The following is a 24,185-nucleotide window of genomic DNA, read 5'->3' on the forward strand; positions in this document are numbered from 1 at the left end:
GAAAGTATATACGTTATCTCCTCACCATGATAGTTTTAAATGCATTTCCAGCCATTTAAGAGGGCTTAAATTTAAAAGTTCTTCGGGGGAGCATGCCCTCGGACCCCCTAGTTGCCTCACGCTAATGCGTTCGAAGTGAGCCGCCCAACTGCAAACTTGCTGCGCAATTCAATCTCAGACAACCAAAGCTCCCCCTTCCCTAGAGACTTGCCACTTCAGCTATATTTGGTCCGTTTCCTGGTTGGATCGCACCTCTGCGTAAAAACACCGGGCTACCGGCCTGCCCCGGTTCTTCAAACGTTGGCTAGCGCTATATCCATCGGATAACAGACTATCCAGCGGATAATTGTTAGAGAATCCAATTGCAATTGCACTTCGCGACACTGGATAGAGATTTATCCAGTGGATAGCGTTATCCACCTTTTGAACAAATGGGGCATACATCATAACAAACAGTAAACAGCCGATCAAGGAATATATACTGCCTTTATTTGTATACTACAGTTTTGCCTATGTTACCAAAAGACATATATATATTACGTCGACAGGAAGCTCAGTAGTCGGATTGGGGGCGTTTCTCAATCCAGGTTTTTATTTCTTCCACGGCTAACACACGCTTGTAATACTCATACAACAGAGAAAACGTCTTCAATATCTCCTCGATATCTTCTTTTTTTTCTTTCCCTTTCTGGATATCTACGTTCACCTTTAGGCTTTGAAAGAATTCAACGAACGCAATGTCGGCATAGGTGAGCTGGAAGAAAAAAAATAGAGGGAAAGACAAATTACTTACTGACGGAGGCGTTTTATTTGCACAATGTAAAAGTGAGCAAGCCCGCGAGCGAAAAATTTGACCAAAAAAAAAAGAAAAAATGAATCACGAAAAAAATAAAATAATAATAATAATAATAATAATAATAATAATAATAATAATAATAATAATAATAATAATGATAATGATAATGATAATGATAATGATAATGATAATGATAATGATAATAATAATAATAATAATAATAATGCCAGTGGTTGTAGGTGCATTGGGTTCAGTGTCAAGGAAGCTGGCAGGCCACTTGGAGCAACTAGGAATTAAAAACCGAACAAGAACGATGCAAAAGTCGGCACTCCTAGGATCGGCACATATCCTCAGAAAGGTGCTGGAAGTCTGAGGTCTCGTGATGAGACTTGACTGGATATTTCTCCCCAGGAAAAATCCCTGTGCTAAATTTTACATCATAATAATACTAATACTAATAATAATAATAATAATAAAAATAATAATAATAATTAATAATAATAATAATAATACTAATAATAAAAAGACTGAGAACGATTTTTCTTTTTGTTCTTTTTTTAATCAGTTCGATCCTCATGTGGAGGACACATGTACGAGCGATTCAGAAAGAAAAAATTCCGAGTTCTTGGTCGATTTTCTCCAAGTATTGCCATAAACTCAAAGAATTTTACCTCCAAGACAAACCTGAAGGAAGACTCAGAGAAGTCCCTTCAAACTATCTTGACTTTACAAGAAGAAAATCTGTTAACGAATTGATTATGACCGAATCAACTCCGTATCCTATTTAATAATTTCAGTTGAACCTCCCGTAAGCGACAACCCAAAATGTGAAGACTGGGTAGTCATTTACAAGAATCGAACCACAGTGGGTTTCATCCGAGAAGACGACACATTTACTTTATGTGAAATAATAATATATTGATTGCATGCAATTTCCAAGTTGCAATATTTTTAATTCCATGTTACATTGTCGTTAAAACGAATTCTTCTGACTTATAACTACTCTAAGTGGCATAGAACATACGGCGAACATATATAAGAACAAGCGTCAAAGTGGCTGCTTACAGGAGTCTAGAAACAATGGGTAATTACTAAAACCGTCAGCCCTGAAGAGTAGTCGCGGTCGCTTAAAGGAGGTGCTCGTTTACGAGCTCTTCCAACTGTAAGGCTTTGACTGCGAAGATTTTGATATTTTGGATAGGTGGTCGCTTATATTATGGGAGTGGCCACTTAAAACAGGTGGTCGCACATCATGGATGTTCGACTTTCTATTTCATTTTTTTTTTATCAACTTGTTTTAGTATTAACGATCTCCGGTACAAAATGTTATTAATGCAATTTTAAAATTGTGTCCATGCTTTTTTTCCCTTTTTTTTTCAGTATGCGGTGCACGCTTTTGAAATACTTAAAAGTTTACTGTTATGCAAAAAAAAGTTTGTTGTTGCTGTTGTTGTTTTATCCTTTATGTTTACCTTTTCTCCAAAAAAGTAGCCCTTGCCTTCGTCTCGGCTTTTGAGAAGAGCTTCATATTTCCCAAGCCGGTCAGGAACTGTTGTTTCGAAAAACTCCTTCCATAGCTTTTTCTAAACAAAGATGACGGTAAGAAGAAATATGACCACATTTTATGTCATTCAGCCGGTTACCTTACCATAGGAAATTAACGCTTAGTAATCCCATCGCTTTTGTGACGTTCCCGTTTCTGCGTCCGATAGAGGTAATTTAGACTAACGTAAACAGCTGTGGATTCCTACATAACGCGTCTACCGGGTCACAAGTGATAGCACATTGGGAGCCCACCATTTACTCCATTGTATTTTTGGGCAATGGTACTGAAGAAAAAAAAACTGAAATGCTTTGCTAAAACTTAGTTATCCAACTCCCTCCCCCCCCCCCCCCCCCCCGCCTCATCCTAATGCTCTATTACCTAAGCTGACGCAATAGCCAAAATGGTCTAGCGCCTGTTAGAAACCATTTCTTTCAATCTATTCGTCCAAATTACGGAAAAAGAATAGCCGGCAGAATAGGCGCTATATTTCACGTTTTACAGGCGAACGAAGCACGAAGGGGGTGTGGAGCGCGAGACAAGCGCAACGGGGGAACTCGCGCGTGTCTCGCTCTCCTTGCTCGCTTCGCGCTTGCCTGCCCTCGCCTGAAAAACGCGGAATACTAAGGCCTGTTCTCTAGGTTAAAATACGAACGGATCACTGTCGGCAGAGGCTACTTTCCGCACACCCAGTGTGTTCATAGGGTGTGGCAGCCTTAGTATAACGACTGCGAAACAGCGACGAGATCCCTGTTCTGTGCCCTCAACGAACTCAACGAATTACCAGAAGCGCATTTCGAATTTCCTTTCAATCTGATTGACAAATCGACAGTTGCCTTTTTAAAAGGCCAATCATGGCGCATACTCAAATCCTGGTATATAGTTGGGGACCCAGAACGAGTATTTTACCGCTGTTTCGCAGACGGACTTAACCAGAGTTTAGTTTCGTCTGTGGCGCATGCTAAGGGTGTGGTTATTGGGGTCCAGGTGTGGAATCGTACCCTCTCCTCCTCGTCCTTCTCAAAGTGTGCTTTGACCATAGCAACACGCAAATCATTAACACCATCAACGATCATATCAGCTTGCGCTTCATCAAAACTGTCTGATGGACTTAAACCTGACAGGTGTATCAAAGTACAGTTTTAGATTCAGGGTTCAGCCTGAGAAAAGAGTCGACATTTGAGGACGCCGCAGGTTTCCCCGCGAACTGCCGACGGATGGGCGAGCACAGAAATTCCATACTGTTGATGCGTCACCACCCAGATTTGGCTTGGTCTCTTTTCCAAAACTTAGCTTTAGCAGTATCTTATATTATTAAGGGGCACAATCTTATGAGATGCTGCTAATTAAGCAAGAGATCAACGTTGCAAAGATCCATGCTGGATTCACTGCTCAACAAATTAACTTAAACTATAGTAAATAGAGAGGGATGGTTATGAAGCCCTGCGTCATATGTATTTGTGGACTTGACAATGCACAATGTTGAATGACGAACCTCCACCATCAGGATTAGCTCCCAACAACAACTTCAAGTTACGCTTCAACTGAATGCTACTGAATGGTTTGAGAGAGGAAATATGCATTGTTCCACGGAACAAAAACATGCAGCCAAATCAGTCATCAACGGGTTAAATGGAACCCCTATACTTACACTAGATAAAATCAGAATTCCCCCATGGAAGAGAATCCAAGACAATCTTGGATTCTGGATTCCACACTGTGGATTCCGGATTCTAGGTACTGGATTCCATTCTTTGTCAGTGGAACTTGGATTCTAAATTCAAATTAGTTACGGGTAAAGAGATTCTGGATTCCTTGAGCTGATTCTGGATTCCAAAGCCCAGGATTCTGGATTCCAGGAGCAAAATTTTCCCGGAATCTGAATTTCACATGAAAAAATTTCCTGGATTCTGGAATCTGGATTACCTTATATGGGATGAATCAGAAACTCTAAAGAATGTAGTTTTGCTTACCTCCTTTTTTGCAGATGTATTTCAGAATTGCACCAGACTGTGCCAGGGTTTTTCCTTCAGGAGTAATGATAAAGGGCATCTGGCCAAGCGGAGGTCTGCCAGCTACAAAATAACAAAAAAAACTACATATTACATATACATATATGTACATATTCTATGGCGGGTTTTCACATGACTTCATCCATTTTTAAAAACTAATACTTATGAAAATTTTCACTTTAAAAGGATTCTTTATTTTGTGAGCAGATATATAGGGTATGCTTGAATTTCAAGCCTTTTGCATGATGCGGTATCTACATGGCAGCTGAGAAAGACACTTGAGGTGGGGGGCTTAATAGAGACGGGGGGCTTATTTGAAATAGGGGGGGTGTATTTAAATTTGCAAAGACAATGGTAACAGTCCTCTGTAAAGAACTACAGTGCAAAGTGGAAAAGCTCAATTTCAAGAAGTTGGAGGTTATGCAGCCCAGGATCAAAAACACATCTGACATTCCAACACATAAATAAACCGTCCCGATCCTGGATTAGTCGAATGAGGTTTTATAGTTATAATTAATTTATACAGTCTAACATTTATTGGTAACAAGTAATCATTTACCAGTAATAAGGGGGAGGGGAGGGAGGCTTAAAAGAGAGGGGGGCTAATTAACTTTCGTCCCCTGAAAAGGGGGGCGGGGAAGGGGGCACGCGTATTAGAGCGGAGGGCTAAACAAACGATTTACGGTATCAGTAGCCTGCGTAGCAAGCGTTTTCGTGCGGTTTAGGAGCAAAGAACGAGGAACGAGAATCAAAGACCGCGCGAAAATGACCGAGAATCCCGTTCCACGGTCTTTCTTTGCTCCGAAACCAAACGGAAACGCTTGCTACGCAGGCTACGGTATTAGTGATATTGTGATATTTGATCTTAAGTATACGTATCTTGAACACTCAGCAAGCATGACAAGGCAGTTCGTGATGCATGACCAAGCAGTTTAATACTTTTTTTCAGGGGTGCGTGGACGTATGATGTCAAGCCCTAAAAATCGTTAACTCGACCTTATTAAATATGCACAAAGTTCCAACAAGGAGGAGATATAAACAAGACCGTTCAAAAAACGTTTATCAACAGGTAAAAATGAAAATCCACATCATGCAGTCGAACGAAGCAAAGATCACTGGCACGAAACCGATCAGGATATATTACAGTTGCGTGCATGCAAGCACGCGTCACTGCTTTTTTTTAAAAAAACTTCAGTTTCCATACAACTTAAAAATTTCATTATCACGGAAAACTCTACCAAATTCAATCAACAATCAATGGGTGTTTCGAATTCACCAACTTATTCTTATCTCCTCAGTCTTCTACTTACACTCTTTTTCCTTGAGCCACTCTTCCCGATTCAATCGAATATCCTCGAAATCAATTTTAGCGGCTGCAAAAGCCCATCTGTCCATTTCTCCTCTTGCACGGGCTGGAAAATAGTAAAGCTTGTAACCTCCACCAGACATATTTCGTGTTTTTCTTTCCTCTTCTTATTGTCTTCTTCTTACTTCTCTTCTAGGCACACCTGCACCGCGAGAGTTTGTCTTTGTCCGTGACTTTATAATGTCTGGTCCAAATATCTTCTGAATATGTATTTTAGCTCGTACTCAGGCTTCGGACGTCCCTGAATGCGGTTGTCACGTCACTGCAAGTCACGCAAGTATAACGGCAGAAAACTATAGCAAAAAGCAAGGACGAAGCCATTTTTCTTCTATTGTCTTTATTGGGTTTGTCAGTACCCTGGATGCCAGGGGTATGGGTTTTTTTTTTTATCAAACTGTCAGCACGGTTTACTTTATCACAGGTGTTTCGGGAGCGGACCTCTGGAGTCGAGGACGTTTTTTCAAAGGATCCCTATCACTGACTCGAACTCGATCAAACGTGACGGCTCGGTACTGAAAGTAGACATGACTAAGCAATTTGTTTCAGCCGTTTAACCCGTCTCCCTCCTACGCGCGGATAAATATCACGCGAAAAAAAAAAAAAATACGATGCGTGATGGGAAGGGGCAGGTTATTTTCGCTCATCCTATCGTCTCCACCCCCCCCCCCCCCCCGGGCCGCCACCCTTCCCCTCCTCCACCCGCAATCTCCCAACTCCTTCGGTATGCTCAGGCTAGGGGAAGCGATAACTTTTCCAGACTAGAGGAATATTAATTCACTTGTCAGCAATACCAATCAAGTTCACACTACCATGCACTCAAAAACAAACTTATCACCCAGACACTCCCATAACGGTAGCTCAGGTTTTATTTAGCACACTAAAGGCTCCTTAATATAGAATGAAAAGGCTAACTAGCAATGAGTCAGTAAACAGAAAAGCTGATTCACAACTATTAATCACTTGTGAGATTAAACAAATCATGTACCATTATAACAGAAGGTAACGAGTTTCGTCAAAGCTTAGCCTCCCCCGCAGACGTTCTTGGGGAGGCGGGGAGGTCGTTGGGGAGGATTGCGTGATGAGCCAAGAGAACGTCTGCGTCGGATATTAATCAAAGCGCGGACAAATATAATTTTTTCCGGTTTTAAGTAATATAGTTTCATTGCGATAAGATGGTGGAGTTTAAGTTTAATTGCTAAGAATTTTGGGTGAACGGTACAATACAGCCTCCTAATAATGAGAATAGTGTGTTGTCACATTGCGTCATAAATTCACCACATTGCAACCTAGTTTTCAGGGTTCGCTCTCTCTGGAAACGAGGTTGACCATTTTGAACTTAGTGGCAGCCATCTTGATTTTGAAGCAACGCAGTTGACGATGACGTCAACAAAAATGTAACATTTACTTTCAACAAAGAACTGAAGCAGCTGCTGAAAAATGTCAAAATAAGCTTTACAGTCAGTGATATTTTTTAAGGAAAAAAATAAAAGGAAGGCACTGTATAAGGAAGTCACTAGATAGAGTATAAAAATGATGTAACGTCTTTAATCGCCCACTAAACGCAGGTTTGCGCACGCAGAAAAGACAATTAGAGGAATTTTCTATCCATGGCGGGTAATTTGTATTCCGATAACTATTTCGGATTCTTACCGTTATAGAGCCATAAGACCCTGAACATTTACCTTTAGATCTCTCCAAGACTTCAATGGTTACTTTATGAAGTGATACCAACTCTTAAAGGGGTAATTAAATAACTATACAAAAACGTTAAAAATTAAAAAAACGCCAGCCTTTTCAATACGCTGCAGAGTATACAGAGTATATATTTATTAATGTTTTGTATGTAAAAATTACTATGGATGAAGGGGAACCTATCTGACGAGTCGAATGGACACAAAACTATGACACCTTTGTGGTAGGTGTATTTAGGGGAATTACGTTGCGACCAGTAGCTTTTTCAGATTCTTGGGACAAAACAAATAAGAGATAAAATTCTTCCAGGATTGCCTTTGTAAGGCAATTTGCAGACTATGAATGTGGGGGTGGTTTGACGCAATTTTCGCGAATTTTATCCTCTTTTAGTCATCATCAAAGAGTTACAAGGTAGATAGACATCACTTAACTTGGAAAAAAATCTCGAGAAGAAAAAAATCGGAGAAGGGGCGGCTGTTTACGGTATGCCAACAAATGTCATATAGTTTCATTTCATCGCAGGCTCAGAAAAAGCTTGCGGGGCGTTTTGCTATCCAGGTGTTTATTTCAGGCACATTGAGCACACGGTTGTAATGCTCCGCCAACAGCGGAAACTTCTGAAGTTCCTTGGGAATCGTTGGTTGGCCACCAGCACTGTAACCATTAAAGAAGTCAAAGAACGAACGGTCGCCATAGGTCAGCTGTAGGGAAAATAAAAATAAATAAATAAACATTCGCTAAGTATAAAGACCTTCTTTAATTTGCACGACTTTTTTTCTCAGCCGGGTTTCAAGTTAGGCTAGACAAAGAAAGCGTTAAGCTATAACCTTGGACGAGACTTGTTGAGATACATAAAATCTATAGCATTTGGCAAATTCAGAGAGTTGGACTTATCACGACGAAGTATGAAAGAACTTAATGCACGTAAAAATGACTTCATAGCTGCTGTCCCCGTCGTGTTGCTTAAGCTCTCTCATAGTGCTTAACTCGCTTTCTTTAATGATTCAAAGAAGATAGACTGCAAATTGTTATTACTCGAAATATATAGTCTGTGTATGATTTATTCATTCGGTGCATCGCGCACGTACCTTGTTGCCAAGAAAGAATCCCTTTCCTTCGTCTCGGCTTTTTAGCAGAGCTTCAAATTTCTCAAGTCTCGCAGGAAGAGTAGTTTCGTAAAACTCCTTCTCTAGCCCCGCCTTGAACCAAGATAAATAATATGTTTGAAAACTACACAAAAGTGGCCACACTCGGGAAAGCCGGGCACGCTGACACACTTAAGGCTGGCTTCACTAGCGACGGAGTCGGAGTCGTAAGCGGAGTCGTAAGAGCGCTTATGACCTATTGAAAATTCGGGATCGTAAGCGGAGTCATAAGGGTGACGGAGTCGGAGTCAGAAGAGTAAGAACGTTTTCATTTTCTTCCGACTCCGCTTATGACTCCGTCGTTTACGATCTAGTGAAAACCGGAAGGGGAAGGATAAACCAATCACAATGCACGTTCCCACACTTAGGTAATTGGTTAAGTTGAGTTCTTCCGCTTCTACTTGCGACTCCGACGACCCAGTTTTCACTTGATCGTAACGACGGAGTCGTAAGCGGAATCCCAACGCTGTTTTCACTAGTAGATCGTTAAGTACTCCGCTTCTGATTACGACTCCGACCCGGTCGCTGGTGGAAACCAGCCTTTAGAAAACAACCCACCATCACAACGTTACCCATGCGCACAGCCATTTCACCCAGGCAGTGACAGTCATTAGAGAGATTAAGAGTCACGTTTACGGCAAACGGCAAACGTGAATTTTGTACCACCTGACAAAGTTTTTCCTTAACTTGTGCTTTACTGTTCATTACTTCTACCCTAAAATTAGTAGCTTCACGTTAGTTTTCTCTATAACACTTGTTTTGGACTGTTTCAGCTGCACGTTTTCTATTTTAAGAAATAATCAACTTGAATCTGACGTTTGCCGTAAATGCCACTCCAAATCTCTCTACTGACAGATGTTTCGCTGTCAGTCGGGGCGCGGAATCCGCAACGTACAGCAGTCAGGTGCCTGTATACGAGCAAAGGCCGTGTTGAACCCGTACCCCTGCTCAGTGAAGGGCGCCTGAGCCCAAGTGAGGACGAAATAGCTTCTCATGAGACTTGACCCTTCAGCTTCATTTGGTCCGTTTCCTCGTTGGATCGCACCTCCGCGTAAAAAGACCTGGCTACAGGCCTGCCCTGGTTGTTCAAAAGTTGGATAGCGCTATATATCCACCGGATAACAGACTGTCCAGCGGATAATTGTAAGAGAATCCAATTGCAATTGCACTTCGCGGTACTGGATAGAGATTTATCCAGTGGATAGCGTTATCCACCTTTTGAACAAATGGGGCATACATCATAACAAACAGTAAACAGCCGATCAAGGAATATATACTGACTTTATTTGTATACTACAGTTTTGCCTATGTTACCAAAGACAAATATCATGTCGATAGGAAGCTTAGAAGTCGGATTGGGGGCGTTTCTCAATACAGGTTTTAATTTCTTCCACGGCTAACACACGCTTGTAATACTCATACAACAGAGAGAACTTCTTCAATATCTCCTCGATATCCGGTAAATGTTCTTTTTTTTCTTTCTCTTTCTGGATATCTACGTTCACCTTCAGGCTTTGAAAGAATTCAACGAACGCAATGTCGGCATAGGTGAGCTGGAAGAAAAAAGATACAGGGAAAAACAAATTACTTACTGATTTTTAAGTTGCAATATTTTTAATTCCATGTTGCATTGTAGCTAAAACGAATTCTTCTGACTTATAACTACTCTAAGTGGCATAGAACATACGGCGAACATATATCAGACCATGCGTCAAAGTAGTCGCTTGCAGGAGGCTAGAAAGAATAGGTAATTACTAAACCGTAAGCCCTGAAAAGTGGTCGCGGTCGCTTAAAGGAACTGAGGAGGTCGTTTTACGAGGGCTTCCAACTGTAAGGCTTTGACTGGGAAAATTTTAACATTTTGGATAGGTGGTCGCTTATGGGAGTGGCCACTTAAACCAGGTGGTCGCACGTAATGGATGTTCCACTTTCTTTTTCATTTTATATCAACTTGTTTTAATTTTAACGATCCCTGGTACAAAGTGTTATTAATGCAATTTTAAAATTGTTTCCATGCTTTTTTTTTCTTTTTTTTTTTTTTAAGTATGCTGTGCACGCTTTTGAAATACTTAAAAGTTTACAGTTATGCAAAAAAAAGTTTGTTGTTGCTGTTGTTGTTTTATCCTGTATGTTTACCTTGTCTCCAAAAAAGTAGCCCTTGCCTCCATCTCGGCTTTTAAGGAGAGCTTCATGTTTCCCAAGCCGGTGAGGAACTGTTGTTTCGAAAAACTCCTTCCATAACTTTTTCTTAAATAAAGACAACAGCAAGTAGAAATATGCCATTTAGTCGGTAACCTTATACTTGGAAATTAACGCTTTTTTGACGTCCCCGTTCCTATATACATGTACGTAGGTTAGAGGTAATTCCAAACCAACGTAAATAGTTGTGGATTCCTACATAACGCGTCAACCGGGTCACACGTGATAGCACATTGGGAGCCAACCATTTACTTCATGTATTTTTGGGCGATGGTACTGGAAAAAACTGTAATGTTTTGCTAAAACTTACTTATCCACCCCCCCTCCTCCCCCCGTGCCTCATCCAAATGCTTCATTACCTAAGCTGACGCAATAGCAAAAACGGTCTAGCGGTAGTTAAAGACTATTTCTTTTAATCTATTCGTCCAAATTACGGAAAAAGAATAGTTTGCAAGATAGGCGCTATTTTTCGCGTTTGAAAAGGTGAACGAAGCAGGAACGGACGTAGAGCGCGAGAAAGCGCGATGGGGGAAGTCGCGCGTGTCTCGCATTCCTCATTCGCTTCGCGCTTGCCTGCTCTCGCCAGCAAAACGCGGAATACTAACGCCTGTTCTCCAGGGTAGAATTTAAACGGATCACTGTCGGCAGAGGCTACCTTCCGCACACCCAGTGTGTTCACAGGGTGTGGTAGCCTGTGTCGCAGACGTAATTTAACCTCGGTTGGTAACGCAGCGTTGTTCTGTGCCCCCAACGAACTCCACGAATTACCAGAGGAGAATTTCGAATTTCTTTTCAATTAAAAAAGGCTGATTTAGGAAGAGAGCGGGAACGTGAGTTGACGACGGCGCGCGCACATCAAACAACTGGCTTGAACAATGGCAAAGCGGCAAATTTGGAACCGGAAGTCGATTTTAATCCTTTCCGCGCGATTTCCCGTCGTCAAATGACGTTCCCGTTCGGTTGCTAAATCAGCCTACTGTGATTGGCAAATCGACAATGGCTTTGTTAACAGGCCAATCATGGCGCGCACTCAAATCTTAGTATACAGGTGGGGGCCCAGAACAAAGACTTCGGCGCTCCTTCGCAGACGGACTGACCAGAGTTTAGTTTTGTCTGTGCCGCAGGCTAAGGGTATGGCTATTGGGGTCTAGCTGTGGAATCGTACCTTCTCCTCCTCGTCCTTCTGAAAGTGTGCTTTGACCATAGCAACTCGCAAATCCTCAACACCATCAACGATCATATCAGCTTGTGCTTCATCAAAACTGTCTGATGGAGTTAAACCTGACAGGTATATCAAAATATAGTTTGAAAATGAGGGTTTAGCCACCACTGGTTTCCCCGCGATTTGCCGACCTATGGACCTGCGCAGAAATTCCATACTGTTGACGCATCACCACCCAGATTTGACTTGGTCTCTTTTCCAAAACTTAGCTTTAGCAGCATCTTATAATTAAGATGAGATGCTGCTACGGAATAGCCTGTACACAGATGTTGTTTTCTTTTTCTTTTTTTCTTCTTTTTCGTTTTTTTCGAGCGCGGAGCGCGAGAAAGAATTTCCCCACCACTACCCCCTCGCGCTGGCGGTCAATAAATCTCCCGCGGTTTATATTTTATCACGCGCGTTCGACGGACTTTGAAGAGAAAATAGAGGGTCTGTGGACAGGCTAGCTACGGAATTAAGGAAGAGATCAACCTTGCAAAGATCCACGCTGGATTCACTGTTCAACAACTTAAAACTATAGTAAATAGAGTGGAATGGTTATGACGCCTGCCATTATATGCTTTTGTGGACATGATGGTGCATAATACTGAATAGCCTTCCTACAATTTTGAACAAAGTATTGTGCACCATCAGGATTAGCTCCCAAGATAAACTGCAGCACCTTTTGTCATCTTTGATGTTTGCCTCCTTTCATAACTAGTCTTGAATTGTGCTCCTCTACTAAATGTACTTAAAGTTACTCTTCAACTGAACGCTATTAAATGGGTTGAGAGAAGAAAACATGCATTGTTCCATATGGAACTGCCCAACAAAAAAATCCAAAGCAGTCGTCAAAGGGTGAAATAGGACCCCTATACTTACAGTACATAAAATTAGAATTGCCCCAAGTAAGGAAATGCAAGACAATCTTGGATTCTGGATTCCACACCATGGATTCCGGATTCTAGGCACTGGACTTCAGTGTTTGTGAGTGGAACTTGGATTCTAAATTCAAATAGTTAGTGAAATTCTGGATCCCTGAGCTCATTCCGGAGTTCCACCAGCAAAATTTCCCCAGATACGGAATTCCACAAGCAAAACTTTCCTGGATTATGGAATCCGGATTCCTTTAGATGGGGTGAATCGGAATCTCTGAAGAATGTAGTTTTGCTTACCTCCTTTTTTGCAGATGTATTTCAGAATTGCACCAGACTGCGCAAGGATCTTTCCTTCAGGAGTCACAATAAAGGGCATCTGACCAAGTGGAGGTCTGCCAGCTATAAAATCACAAAAACAAATACATATTCTATGGCTGGTTTTCACATGACTTCATCCGTTTTTATTCTAAAGAATGATTGATCCTTCTGAGCTTTTACTTGCAGGAAAAGCAGGAAGTCTTAGAGCAGCTTAAAAACTGATACTTTTTATGAAAATCTTCACTATGAAAGGATTCTTTATTTTGTGAGCAGATATATAGGGTATGCTTGAATTTCAAGCCTTTTGCATGATGCTGTATCTACATGGCGGCTGAGAAACACATTTGAGGGGAGGGGGGCTTAATAGAGACGGGAGGCTTATTTAATTTCGCAAAGACAATGGTAAAAGTCCTCCATTAAGAACAAGAATACAAAGTGGAAAAGCTCAATTTCAAGAAGTTGGAGGTTACATATACGCAGCTGAGGATCAAAAACACATCCGACATTCCAACACGTGAATAAACCATCCCGATCCTGGATTAGTCAAAATGAAGTTTTAGAGTTATAATTGATTTATACATTCTAACATTTATCAGTAATAAGGGGAGGGGAGGGAGGCTTAAAAGAGAAGGGGGTAATTAATTTTCTTCCCTTGAAAAGGGGGCGGGGAAGGCACTTATTAGAGCGGGGGGCTTAACAAACGATTAACGGTATTAGTTATATTGTGATATTTGATCTTAAGTAAACGAAGCTTGAACACTCAGCAAGCAAGCATGACGAAGCAGTTCGTGATGTATGACTAAGTAGTTTGTTACTTTTTAGGGGCGCGTGGACGCATGATGTCAAGCTCTAAAAATCGTTAACTCGACCTCATTAAATATGCGCAAAGTTCCAACAAGGAGGAGATGGAAACAAGATCGTTCAAAAAACGTTTATCAAAAGGTAAAAATGAAAACCCACATCATGCAATCGCACGAGGCAAAGATCACTGTCACAAAACTGATCGTGATACATTACCGGTTGCGTGCATAGCACGCGTCACTGCTGTTTTAAAAACTTCAGTTTCCATACAACTTAAAAATTTCATTATCACGGAAAACTCTACCAAATTCAATCAACAATCAATGGGTCTTTCGAATTCACCAAGTTATTCTTATCTCCTCAGTCTTCTACTTACACTCTTTTTCCTTGAGCCACTCTTCCCGATTCAATCGAATATCCTCGAAATCAATTTTAGCAGCTGCAAAAGCCCATCTGTCCATTTCTCCTCTTGCACGGACTGGAAAATAGTAAAGCTTGTAACCTCCACCAGACATATTTCGTGTTTTTCTTTCCTCTTCTTATTGTCTTCTTCTTACTTCTCTTCGAGGCACACCTGCACCGCTGAGATTTTGTCTGTCAGTGAGTTTATACGCTTGGTTCAAGTATGTCAAGTATGTATGAGTTGGCGATTTTTGGCTCGTGCTCAGGCTTAGGACGTCCATGAATGCGGTTGTCACGTCACTGCAAGTCACGCAAGTATAACGGCAGAAAACCAGAGGAAAAAGCAAGGACGAAGGCATTTCTTCTATCGTCTTTATTGGGTTTGTTAATACCCTGGATGCCAGAGGTTTTTTTATCAAACTGTCAGCACGGTTTACTTTATCACAGGTGTTTCGAGAGCGGAGCTCTGGAGCTGAGGACGTTTTTCAAAGGGTCCGGCTATCACTGACTCGAACTCGATCAAACGTGACGGCTCAGTACTGAAAGTAGACATGACTAAGCAATTTGTTTCAGCCGTTTAACCCGTCTCTCTCCTACGCTAGGATAGATATGAAGCGAAAAAAAATAAATACTATGCGTGATGGGAAGGGGAAAGCTATTTTCGCTCATCCCATTGTCCCCACCAAGACCGCCCTCCCCCGCCCCCTTCCCGCAATCTCTCAACTCCTTCGGTGTGCTCAGTTTTTTGTTTGGAGCACCAGGGGAGCGCGTACCGCGCGATTCATCTGAAAGGTTGGGGGAAACAATAACTTTTACAGACTAGAGGAATATTTATCCACTCGTCAGCAATACCAATCAAGTTCACACTACCATGCACTCAAAAACAAATTTATCACCCAGACACTCCCACAACGGTAGCCAGGAGCCCATCACATCACATCCCATTATGGGCTCCTGCGGTAGCTCAGTTTTTATTTAGCACACGAAAGGCTTCTTAAAATAGAATGAAAAGGCTAACTAGCAATGAGTCAGTAAACAGAAAAGCTGATTCACAACTATTAATCACTTGTGAAATTGAACAAATCATGTACCATTATAACAGAAGGTAATAAGTGTCGTCAAAGCTTAGCCTCCCACGCAGACGTTCTTGGGGAGGGGAGGTTGGGGGGGGGGGGGGTGTTCAGGTCGTTGGGGAGGATTGCATGACCAGCCAAGAGAACGTCTGCGTCGGATATTAGTCAAAGCGCGGACAAATATAATTTTTTCCGGTTTTAAGTAATATAGTTTCACTGCGATAAGACGGTGGAGTTGAAGTTTAATTGCTAAGAATTTTGGGTGAAGGGTACAATACAGCCTCCTAATAATGAGAATAGTGTGTTGTCACATGACGTCACAAATTCACCACATTGCAACCTAGTTTGCCTTTGTAAGGCAATTTGCAGACTATGAATGTGGGGGTGGTCTGACGCAATTTTCGCGAATTTTATCCACTTTTAGTCATCATCAAAGAGTTACAAGGTAGATAGACATCACTTTACTTGGAAAAAAAATCTCGAGAAGAAAAAAATCGGAGAAGGGGCGGCTGTTTACGGTATGCCAACAAATGTCATATAGTTTCATTTCATCGCAGGCTCAGAAAAAGCTTGCGGGGCGTTTTGCTATCCAGGTGTTTATTTCAGGCACATTGAGCACACGGTTGTAATGCTCCGCCAACAGCGGAAACTTCTGAAGTTCCTTGGGAATCGTTGGTTGGCCACCAGCACTGTAACCATTAAAGAAGTCAAAGAACGAAAGGTCAGCATAGGTCAGCTGTAGGGAAAATAAAAATGAATAAATAAACATTCGCTAAGTATAAAGACCTTCTTTAATTTGCACGACTTTTTTTCTCAGCCGGGTTTCAAGTTAGGCTAGACAAAGAAAGCGTTAAGCTATAACCTTGGACGAGACTTGTTGAGATACATAAAATCTATAGCGCTTGGTAAATTCAGAGAGTTGGACTCATCGCGACGAAGTATGAAAGAACTTAATGCACGTAAAAATGACTTCTTCGCTGCTGTCTCCGTCGTGTTGCTTAAGTTCTCTCCTAGTGCTTAACTCGCTTTCTTTAATGATTCAAAGAAGATAGACTGCAAATTGTTATTACTCGAAATATATAGTCTATGTATGATTTATTCACTCGGTGCATCGCGCACGTACCTTGTTGCCAAGAAAGAATCCCTTTCCTTCGTCTCGGCTTTTTAGCAGAGCTTCAAATTTCTCAAGTCTTGCAGGAAGAGTAGTTTCGTAAAACTCCTTCTCTAGCTCCGCCTTGAACCAAGGTAAATAATTTGTTTGAAAACTACACAAAAGTGGCCACACTCGGGAAAGCCGGGCACGACGCTGACACACTTAAGGCTGGTTTTCACAAGAGACGGAGTCGGATTCGTAAGCGGAGTCGTACGAGCGCTTATGATCTATTGAAAATCGGGGTCGTAAGCGGAGTCATAAGGGTGACGGAGTCGGAGTCGGAGTCGGAGTCAGAAGAATAAGAACGTTTTCATTTTCTTCCGACTCCGCTTATGACTCCGTCGTTTACGATCTAGTGAAAACGGGAAGGGGAAGGATAAACCAATCACAATGCACGTTCCCACACTTATGTAATTGGTTAAGTTGAGTTCTTCCGCTTCTGTTTGCGACTCTGACGACCCAGTTTTCACTTGATCGTAACGACGGAGTCGTAAGCGGAATCCGAACGCTGTTTTTACTAGTAGATCGTTAAGTACTCCGCTTCTGATTACGACTCCGACCCGGTCGCTGGTGGAAACCAGCCTTTAGACAACAACCCACCACCTGATCAGAACGTTACCCATGCGTACAGCCATATCACCCAGGCAGTGACAGTCATTAGAGAGATTAAGAGTCACGTTTACGGCAAACGGCAAACGTGAATTTTGTACCACCTGACCAAGTTTTTCCTTAACTTGTGCTTTACTGTTCATTACTTCTACCCTAAAATTAGTAGCTTCACGTTACTTTTCTCTATAACACTTGTTTTGGACTGTTTTAGCTGCACGTTTTCTATCTTAAGAAATAATCAACTTGAATCTGACGTTTGCCGTAAATGCCACTCCAAATCTCTCTACTGACAGATGTTTCGCTGTCAGTCGGGGCGTGGAATCCGCAACGTACAGCAGTCAGGTGCCTGTATACGAGCAAAGGCCGTGTTGAACCCGTACCCCTGCTCAGTGAAGGGCGCCTGAGCCTAAGTGAGGACGAAATAGCTTCTCACGGCTGCCACTGCTAAGGTGAAATGGCTGTGCACAGGCAAATACAAAATAAGATGGACCTAAGGGAGGTTTTTGAGCCCGCGAGCATGAGCAACACTCGCAAACCCTTGTTTTCACTAAAACCGCTGGACTCAAAACCTACCCTGGGTCGATGTTACATTGTCACATCCCCGTACACAGGCGTTATTAATTATAGGTGCTGGACAGGGCCGTACGAGTTGTTTTCTTGGAGTCGTTACATACGCTCTAGGCTGCTCTTTACCCCAATTTAGCTGCTTCAAGCTTATCAAAACTGGCCAGCCTTACCGGTTATTTTAAAATAAGCCTCTTTCGAGAGCTTCCCTGAAAAAAACAATGTCACCTCTCTCATAACGGACACCTCTATAAGACGGAAACCTCTGTAAAATGGACACCCAGGGTTGATTCCTGCCTTTTTTATCCCCTTTATTTGACTCTCTATAAGACGGACATTGCTCTTAGATGGACACTTAGTAGCGGTCCTAAAGGCGTCCGTCTTAGAGAGCGTTGACTGTAGACTGATATCTGGTGGAATTCTCTGGCTGGCAGTTCTGAATGATACTAAGCTCTCCTAGTCTGTGAGAAAGGACTCTTCCAGCTAGAATAGTGATGTAAACTCGATGCTACATTCTAATGACTATTTAGACTAGTATACTTTAGGATGCGTTACCTTTTTAGCCTCGTCTTTGTCATAAAAGAATTTGATCACGGCGTTACGCAAATCATCAGTAGCATCGTGGATCATATCCGCCAGTGCTTCGTCAAAGCTGTCCTCTGGACACAAACCTGACGAGTATACAGTGTCAAAATTACGTTCCCGAAGTTTTGATTAACCTAGAGACCAATACAACGGACAACGGCCTGCTCACGCACAGTTGAGAAAAAAGCCTTTATTGCTGCAGACATGTGCAGTTTGATCCTAGCCTTCAAATACGGCGGCCTCTCGACGCGCTTGTGGCGGAGAGCCATGAAAAGCGGCCGTAGATTTCGCAGGATAAGCCTGTGCTAGTAGCTTTGCGAGGCAACATCAAGTGAGCTTGTAGAGCGAGCTGTTTTTTAACTTGCTACTGCAATGCCCTAGTACAAACTGGTGGAAGTTTGAGATGACTCCCACTCCAGCTTATAAACTACTGTGAGAAACATGTTGCCCCCTCCCCCCACCTCCTGCCCACCCCCTATAATGGCCTATATGGGGAGGCTGCGCCCAAAAGGGGGTGCCTCTTTTAGGCTTTAGCTATGAAAAAAGGTAGGGATTTCCCTAGTTGAGGTATATGAAAGGGTAGGGAAATCTGTCATTTTGTCATTTCGGTATGTACTAAGCCCAAAAGGGCTAATGTATGCATTTTATAACTACGAGAAAGTCAAGAGAACACTCTGGTTTTGTGATTTATTCATATTTTAAAGACAGTACATTCACAACAATTAAGAGGGATGCAAAGTTCTAAATTAGGTTTGAAGGGGTTACCGTTATTATTTGGTAAGTACCCACAATGGGGTTACCTGATTGTCTGCAGATGTATTTCATAATCGCACCAGATTGTCCCAGGATTTTTCCTTCTGGGGTCACGAGGAATGGCATCTGACCAAGTGGCGGTCTGCCAGCTTAAATAATGAAACAAAAAACGGTTTCAAACTTTTTGAACATTTATGTTGTATATTGGAGAAATTCTGCGAATCGGGAAAACATATCTTGGAACTGAGGACAAGGTTAAAAATAGCCAGCTTTATGATAGTCTATAGTCTAAGGGGCGGCCACCCTTTCCCCTCCCCAAACTACCTCTCGGCTCGCTTCGCTCGCCGATTTGTTTTTCCTTTTTCCCTCAATGCTGAGCCTGGTCCCAGGCTAGTTTTGGCGCAGAGTGGCGGCTAATGACGTCAGCCTATTTTGCAATCAAAATTTAGTTAAACATACACAAAGGTTTATGTAAATCGACGTCAAAAAACAGACAAGAGCGTGACATAAAGTTCCAGGCTTATGTAAATAAAATTAAGAAAAAAATATATATGAAATTATAAAATTAAATTTTGCATTCGCCAAGACCGTGAAATAAACGTTCATCAAACTAAAAAAAGCCAAAAACAGTATCATGCCATCGAACGCAAAAATGTGTATTAAACAAGGATATCTAATATGAGAAACTGAAAACTGCTGCCATCGATTAAGGAAAATTTTGAACGAGTAAACACGCGATTTTGTCTTGGGGTTATTGGGGAATATCATGTCCCTCAAACTTAGTCAAAAATCCAGGTTTAATGATATTATTACCAGATCAGACAATACTAAGATAAATGAAATCGAGTGTTATTTATCATATTTACTGCGGCTCTATCTTCTACTTACTAGCTTTCTCTTTAGCCCATTCTTCACTTTCTTCACCGGTCAGCGACACCTTCAATCGAACATCTTCGAAATCAATTTTAGCAGCCGCAAGAACCAGTCGGCATTTTTCTCCTTTGGCGCGTACATCAAAGTAGTAGAGCTTGTAGCCAGCCATTTTTTCGTCTCGTTTTCTTGCTCTGTAAGCTCGCCTAGCGTCGATCAATCACACAGCAAATATCTCGTAGCCACAGCAGACAAAAGTGACAAGGGTAAAACTCAAGTTTGTTGACTCAAGCCGAAGAATCTAAGACCCACTAGCCACCGAAGGACTGGCGTGACTCTCTGTGTCTCTCGTAATTTTGAAAATTAATAGCATAGCGGTATTAGTAATCTGGAAATTTCAGCTCAATATACCGAATAGTTTCGGAGTAACTCTTTTAAAATGAAATTTTTGCCACCAACATAATTTCGCAGTTTTGAAGGCTGTTTTTTCCTTAGATTTTACTTTCAGAAAATTTTTGCTCAAGTTTACCAGTTTAGTCAACCAGCTTCGAACTTTGATTTGTAAATACGGCGTCCGATCTTCCAATGGTACGCCAATAAATAAGTAAAAATATAAACAGCAACGTACGTCAGCGCAGATAGGCAAATAAAAAGACGATTCTTCTCTTCTACATAGCCACTTATTTCATAGTAGAAAAGAATAAGATTAATTGCTCCACTGCAGTATACTTCACAATGCAAGCAGAAAAAACAAATTTCAGTATTGTCTCAAATTTTCACGCCCAAATCGTTGTCTTGTATAGCTCTGACCACTCTAGCCAAGGGAGTCCTCATTGCACCCATGCAACAACCCCACTCCCCGGGGTTTACTTCCTTTCACGGCGAGATGCTTCGCCCGGAAGACGTATTGAGGAGTAGGGATTTCGTCCACTTGTTTATAAATGATTATTACAGCAAATGCTCACCATACTGAGTAAGAATCATGCTAATAAACAAGAAACAAATTGCTTCAAATATTGCAATCGAGTTTGGCACAGCAGAGCCTAATACCTAACTGGCCACGAGTCAGCTTTTTTTAGTGAGTTAGTTTTTTGTTTGTTTATTTGTTTGGTTTGTTTTTTTCTTTCTGTTTAAAAATGCGATTTGGATACAGCTAAATCAAAAAAGGTTGCCTTGGTAATTAGTCACTGGTAATTAGGCATTGGACATTTGGACGTATATGGAAAATTGTAATGATTTAATTGAGTGACCACCAAACAATAGCTTCCCAATGCGCAATTCCCAATGCCCAAAGCAACCTTTATTGAATCAGCTATATCTTTAAGGGTCATTGCCAAAAATTTCCCGAAGGCAAAACCATTTCTAGCCTCCTTAAAAGACCAGCACCTTATCTACTTTAAAATGGCAAGTTCTGCGTCATCATTTAGCCTCGTTCCCAGGGCTCTTTCAGTGTAGACTCAGGAAAAGAGGTTGCAACATCATCGACGTAGTTAAGGAGAGGATCGAGAAGGGCAACTGTTTAACAGCAAGGTGGAATCACTACAGATAACCAGTTCTTGTGTTTATTGTAAAGAGAATACCTTATTGCTAACCGAAACACTATCTTAGCGTCCCAAGACTGCGCCAACTTCACTCGGCTAATTTCAAATTGGCACAACATGCTACCGTATATAACACTGGGATCACTTGCTACAGTTGATTAAGTAAAATGTAAAAACGTCTTGTTTCGAGAATCCAGTTGCGCAGAAACCTAACTTACCGTACTTAAATAAAACAGGAAAATAGCAAGATTTCACCCTACCTGGTCATTCGTCAGTGTCACTAAGCAGTCTATATATTTGATTTTTCATAGCATTGCTGTTCAACGATGTATTTTGCTCTAAAAACGTTTAGCTAACGTGACAAATATCCCTTCCTTTGGTCGGGTGATCAGTTCTCCACAGGTCCGTAGGTCATCAAAGGTCTGCGCAGACTCAATGGAGAAATTCCGCATCACGTGATACAAGACTATTTTCTCTTCCAAGAAGGCAAACCGCTGACCTAAAAAGAAAAGGAGGGAAAGATTAGGAGAAATTAAATACAGTCGACTCCCGATAACTCGAACCCTCGCTACCTCCAACCTCGCGCTAACTCGAACCAAAATCGATTTCCCCTGGATTTCCGTCATACATTTACTGTAATTTTACCCTCGGTAACTCGAACCCTCGATAACTCGAACTCCCACTAACTCGAACCAATTTTCGTTTTCCCTTAGGTCATTTTCTATATAATTTTACACTCGATAACTCGAACCATGTTTTGAGCCCTTAAAAAGTCAGGAAAAAGCCGTCTACTGGCGTCCGAAACATTGAGTTTTGGATTTCCTATTAACGGAGTATAGTTTACTAATGGAGGCTGATGTTGATTGTCACAGGCTAACGTGAAGCAGCTTTACTTCTCAAAACAGTAAAACGCATGCTCTATTTAGGCTATGTTTTGTTACGTTACGTTCTGATTTATAATCTAGAAGTATCTTTTAATTTTCACTTGACATTTCTACAATTAAATGTGATCAAAATGTTCACTGTGCAGTAACAACTGTTTTTTACTTAACTCTCGGCTATTTTCTTCGAGCTCCCGATAACTCGAACTCCCGATAACTCGAACTTTTTTCGATTTCCCTTGAAGGTTCGAGTTATCGGGAGTCGACTGTAAGTCTCTACTAACGATGTAACAAAGCGGCACGTTTTATTACAATGATTCTTTGACAATTGCGCGCCCACGGAGAAAGAGATCAGAGAAATGGAAGACAAACGACAACAAAAGAAATTGAAATAACAACAACAACAAGAGTGCGGATGTATTTAGCACCAAGCACCTACTGAGGACACTTTTTTACTTGTTTGTTTGTTTACTGGTAGTTTTTTTATTCACTTGTTACCTTCGTCTGCTGGAGACGAAACCGCCATCATTACATGGTCAACTGAGTCCAAAAAAAGGTTTAACCGTTTCAACAAGCTTTAAAAAGCTAAATGAACTAACTTCTTCATCAGGTAATTAAAGACCTTGTACGACGGTTGAATGTTCATAACTTTGTCGTAAAACCACTCGCCATAAAACTTGAGCCTTGAAAATTTTGACGTCATTTCAACGACGGGAAGACAAACTCACAAATTCTGATGCAACGCCCATATGATTTAAAGTATGAACGCAAACTCACCAATGCAGTTTCTTGGCCCTGCTGAAAAGGGAATATACGCGAATGGATGTCTTCCTTGGCTGTTTTCTGGAAGGAACCGATCTGGATTGAACTCCAGTGGTGCTGGCCACACATCTGAGTTCCTGTGAAGAGCAAGAGTCGCAATTCCAACAGAAGTTCCTTTGGGAGCTGTGTACCCATCTGAAAAGCAATTTTAAGTTATGTCAAACTGCGCGCTTACAAGCAAAATTTACTTCTCAAGCTCTCTCAGAGCAGTAATTCCAAGACAACAACAACAACAAAAGAAACAAATCCTTAATTGGCCGGAAGTATTAATTGTGTCCCGGAAAAATAGTAGGCCATTTAGAAATTTCCAATTTCTCACTATCCAAATGGCAGCTGTGATTGCAATGCAAGGCCTTTCATGTGAAAATAAGGGGCTGTCCACACCTGGTGCTCGGGAACCAGTACATTGGTAGCAGTACTAAATGATGTTGCGTTCACACCTTGAGTACCCGACATGTGAGTGTGTACATAGTTACCTCATATCGCCCTGCCAGACGCCATTTTGAAACACGAGCTTAGCAACGGGTACAAAGCAGTGGACTACCCCAGAACTAAAAAAAAAACAGTGTGCACATAGGGACCCGGTGCCCACTTTGTACCCGAGTAGGCACCGGCACCCTGCCCGAATGTCCGCGCGGGTACGTGAAAGATGGGTGAGTTCACATTAGTGCCCAGCGAATACCGTACTCGGGCACCGTGCCCGGCACTATTACCAAGTGTGAACGGTGCCTATGACAGCTATAAGCTATTTTTAGATCAGACTTCGCACTTTCCATCGACTCAAAGAACGACTGCGTAAGTGATTAAGGAATAGGAGACACAGATAAAAAAAAATACTATACCCATATGGAAGTCTTCAGTAGTCGTTCGTGCAAAGAAAGGGACTGACGGGAACAATCGCAGGGCTTCCTGTGAAAGAAGGAATAAACACAGTCAGACCAATAATGATCTAGCATTTTTGGTACGAGTGCTAGATGGCTG

At 41.7% G+C, this 24,185-nt stretch overlaps 4 protein-coding genes across 5 annotated transcripts in view; all 4 read right to left on the bottom strand.

Moving 5' to 3' along the window:
- Window positions 1-467: 467 nt before the first annotated feature.
- On the bottom strand, window positions 468-14,552 carry LOC140946579 (glutathione S-transferase-like). Of its 2 annotated transcripts, none has more exons than XM_073395701.1 (5): window positions 14,328-14,552; window positions 13,130-13,231; window positions 11,919-12,034; window positions 2,269-2,379; window positions 468-754 (listed from the first exon to the last, which is right to left on the bottom strand). In XM_073395701.1, the coding sequence occupies exons 1-5, from the start codon at window positions 14,464-14,466 to the stop codon at window positions 554-556; spliced, it is 669 nt and encodes a 222-aa protein (XP_073251802.1). In that variant the 5' UTR covers window positions 14,467-14,552; the 3' UTR covers window positions 468-553. The 2 variants fall into 2 exon arrangements, with proteins under 2 accessions (XP_073251802.1, XP_073251801.1); XM_073395700.1 differs by lacking the exons at window positions 468-754; window positions 2,269-2,379 and adding exons at window positions 9,823-10,107; window positions 10,691-10,801.
- On the bottom strand, window positions 3,230-5,906 carry LOC140946581 (glutathione S-transferase-like). Its single transcript, XM_073395702.1, has 3 exons — window positions 5,662-5,906; window positions 4,313-4,414; window positions 3,230-3,456 (listed from the first exon to the last, which is right to left on the bottom strand). The coding sequence occupies exons 1-3, from the start codon at window positions 5,798-5,800 to the stop codon at window positions 3,245-3,247; spliced, it is 453 nt and encodes a 150-aa protein (XP_073251803.1). The 5' UTR covers window positions 5,801-5,906; the 3' UTR covers window positions 3,230-3,244.
- A 1,053-nt stretch (window positions 14,553-15,605) lies between the features above and the next one.
- LOC140946318 (glutathione S-transferase 4-like) lies at window positions 15,606-20,320 on the bottom strand. The gene is made up of 5 exons (XM_073395418.1): window positions 19,979-20,320; window positions 19,138-19,239; window positions 18,308-18,423; window positions 16,550-16,660; window positions 15,606-16,162 (listed from the first exon to the last, which is right to left on the bottom strand). Exons 1-5 carry the CDS (start codon window positions 20,130-20,132, stop codon window positions 15,986-15,988), a joined length of 660 nt encoding a protein of 219 aa, XP_073251519.1. The 5' UTR covers window positions 20,133-20,320; the 3' UTR covers window positions 15,606-15,985.
- A 1,186-nt stretch (window positions 20,321-21,506) lies between these two features.
- The window catches only part of LOC140946306 (cytochrome P450 4V2-like), a 15,688-nt gene continuing 13,009 nt past the window's right edge, over window positions 21,507-24,185 (bottom strand). The window contains exons 12-14 of the mRNA XM_073395403.1: window positions 24,047-24,113; window positions 23,160-23,339; window positions 21,507-22,000 (exon numbers count right to left, since the gene is read on the bottom strand). Coding sequence (XP_073251504.1) covers window positions 21,840-22,000; window positions 23,160-23,339; window positions 24,047-24,113 — 408 coding nt within the window. The 3' untranslated portion in view covers window positions 21,507-21,839. The remainder of the gene's footprint in view (window positions 22,001-23,159; window positions 23,340-24,046; window positions 24,114-24,185) is intronic.

The sequence above is a fragment of the Porites lutea genome, chromosome 8 (genome assembly GCF_958299795.1).
Source record: "Porites lutea chromosome 8, jaPorLute2.1, whole genome shotgun sequence".
NCBI classification, from domain to species: domain Eukaryota; kingdom Metazoa; phylum Cnidaria; class Anthozoa; order Scleractinia; family Poritidae; genus Porites; species Porites lutea.

Excerpts from the sequence above, each read along its gene's own strand:
- LOC140946581 (XM_073395702.1), bottom strand. The coding sequence starts at position 5,800 with ATGTCTGGTGGAGGTTACAAGCTTTACTATTTTCCAGCCCGTGCAAGA. Across the intron at positions 4,415-5,661 it reads GTGGCTCAAGGAAAAAGAGT|CTGGCAGACCTCCGCTTGGC; the intron begins GTAAGTAGAAGA and ends GTTATTTTGTAG. Across the intron at positions 3,457-4,312 it reads ATACATCTGCAAAAAAGGAG|GTTTAAGTCCATCAGACAGT; the intron begins GTAAGCAAAACT and ends TACACCTGTCAG.
- LOC140946579 (XM_073395700.1), bottom strand. The coding sequence starts at position 14,466 with ATGTCTGGTGGAGGTTACAAGCTTTACTATTTTCCAGTCCGTGCAAGA. Across the intron at positions 10,802-11,918 it reads AGAAGGACGAGGAGGAGAAG|AAAAAGTTATGGAAGGAGTT; the intron begins GTACGATTCCAC and ends TCTTTATTTAAG. Across the intron at positions 10,108-10,690 it reads GCTACTTTTTTGGAGACAAG|CTCACCTATGCCGACATTGC; the intron begins GTAAACATACAG and ends TTTTTCTTCCAG.
- LOC140946318 (XM_073395418.1), bottom strand. The coding sequence starts at position 20,132 with ATGGCTGGCTACAAGCTCTACTACTTTGATGTACGCGCCAAAGGAGAA. Across the intron at positions 19,240-19,978 it reads ATGGGCTAAAGAGAAAGCTA|CTGGCAGACCGCCACTTGGT; the intron begins GTAAGTAGAAGA and ends TCATTATTTAAG. Across the intron at positions 18,424-19,137 it reads ATACATCTGCAGACAATCAG|GTTTGTGTCCAGAGGACAGC; the intron begins GTAACCCCATTG and ends TATACTCGTCAG.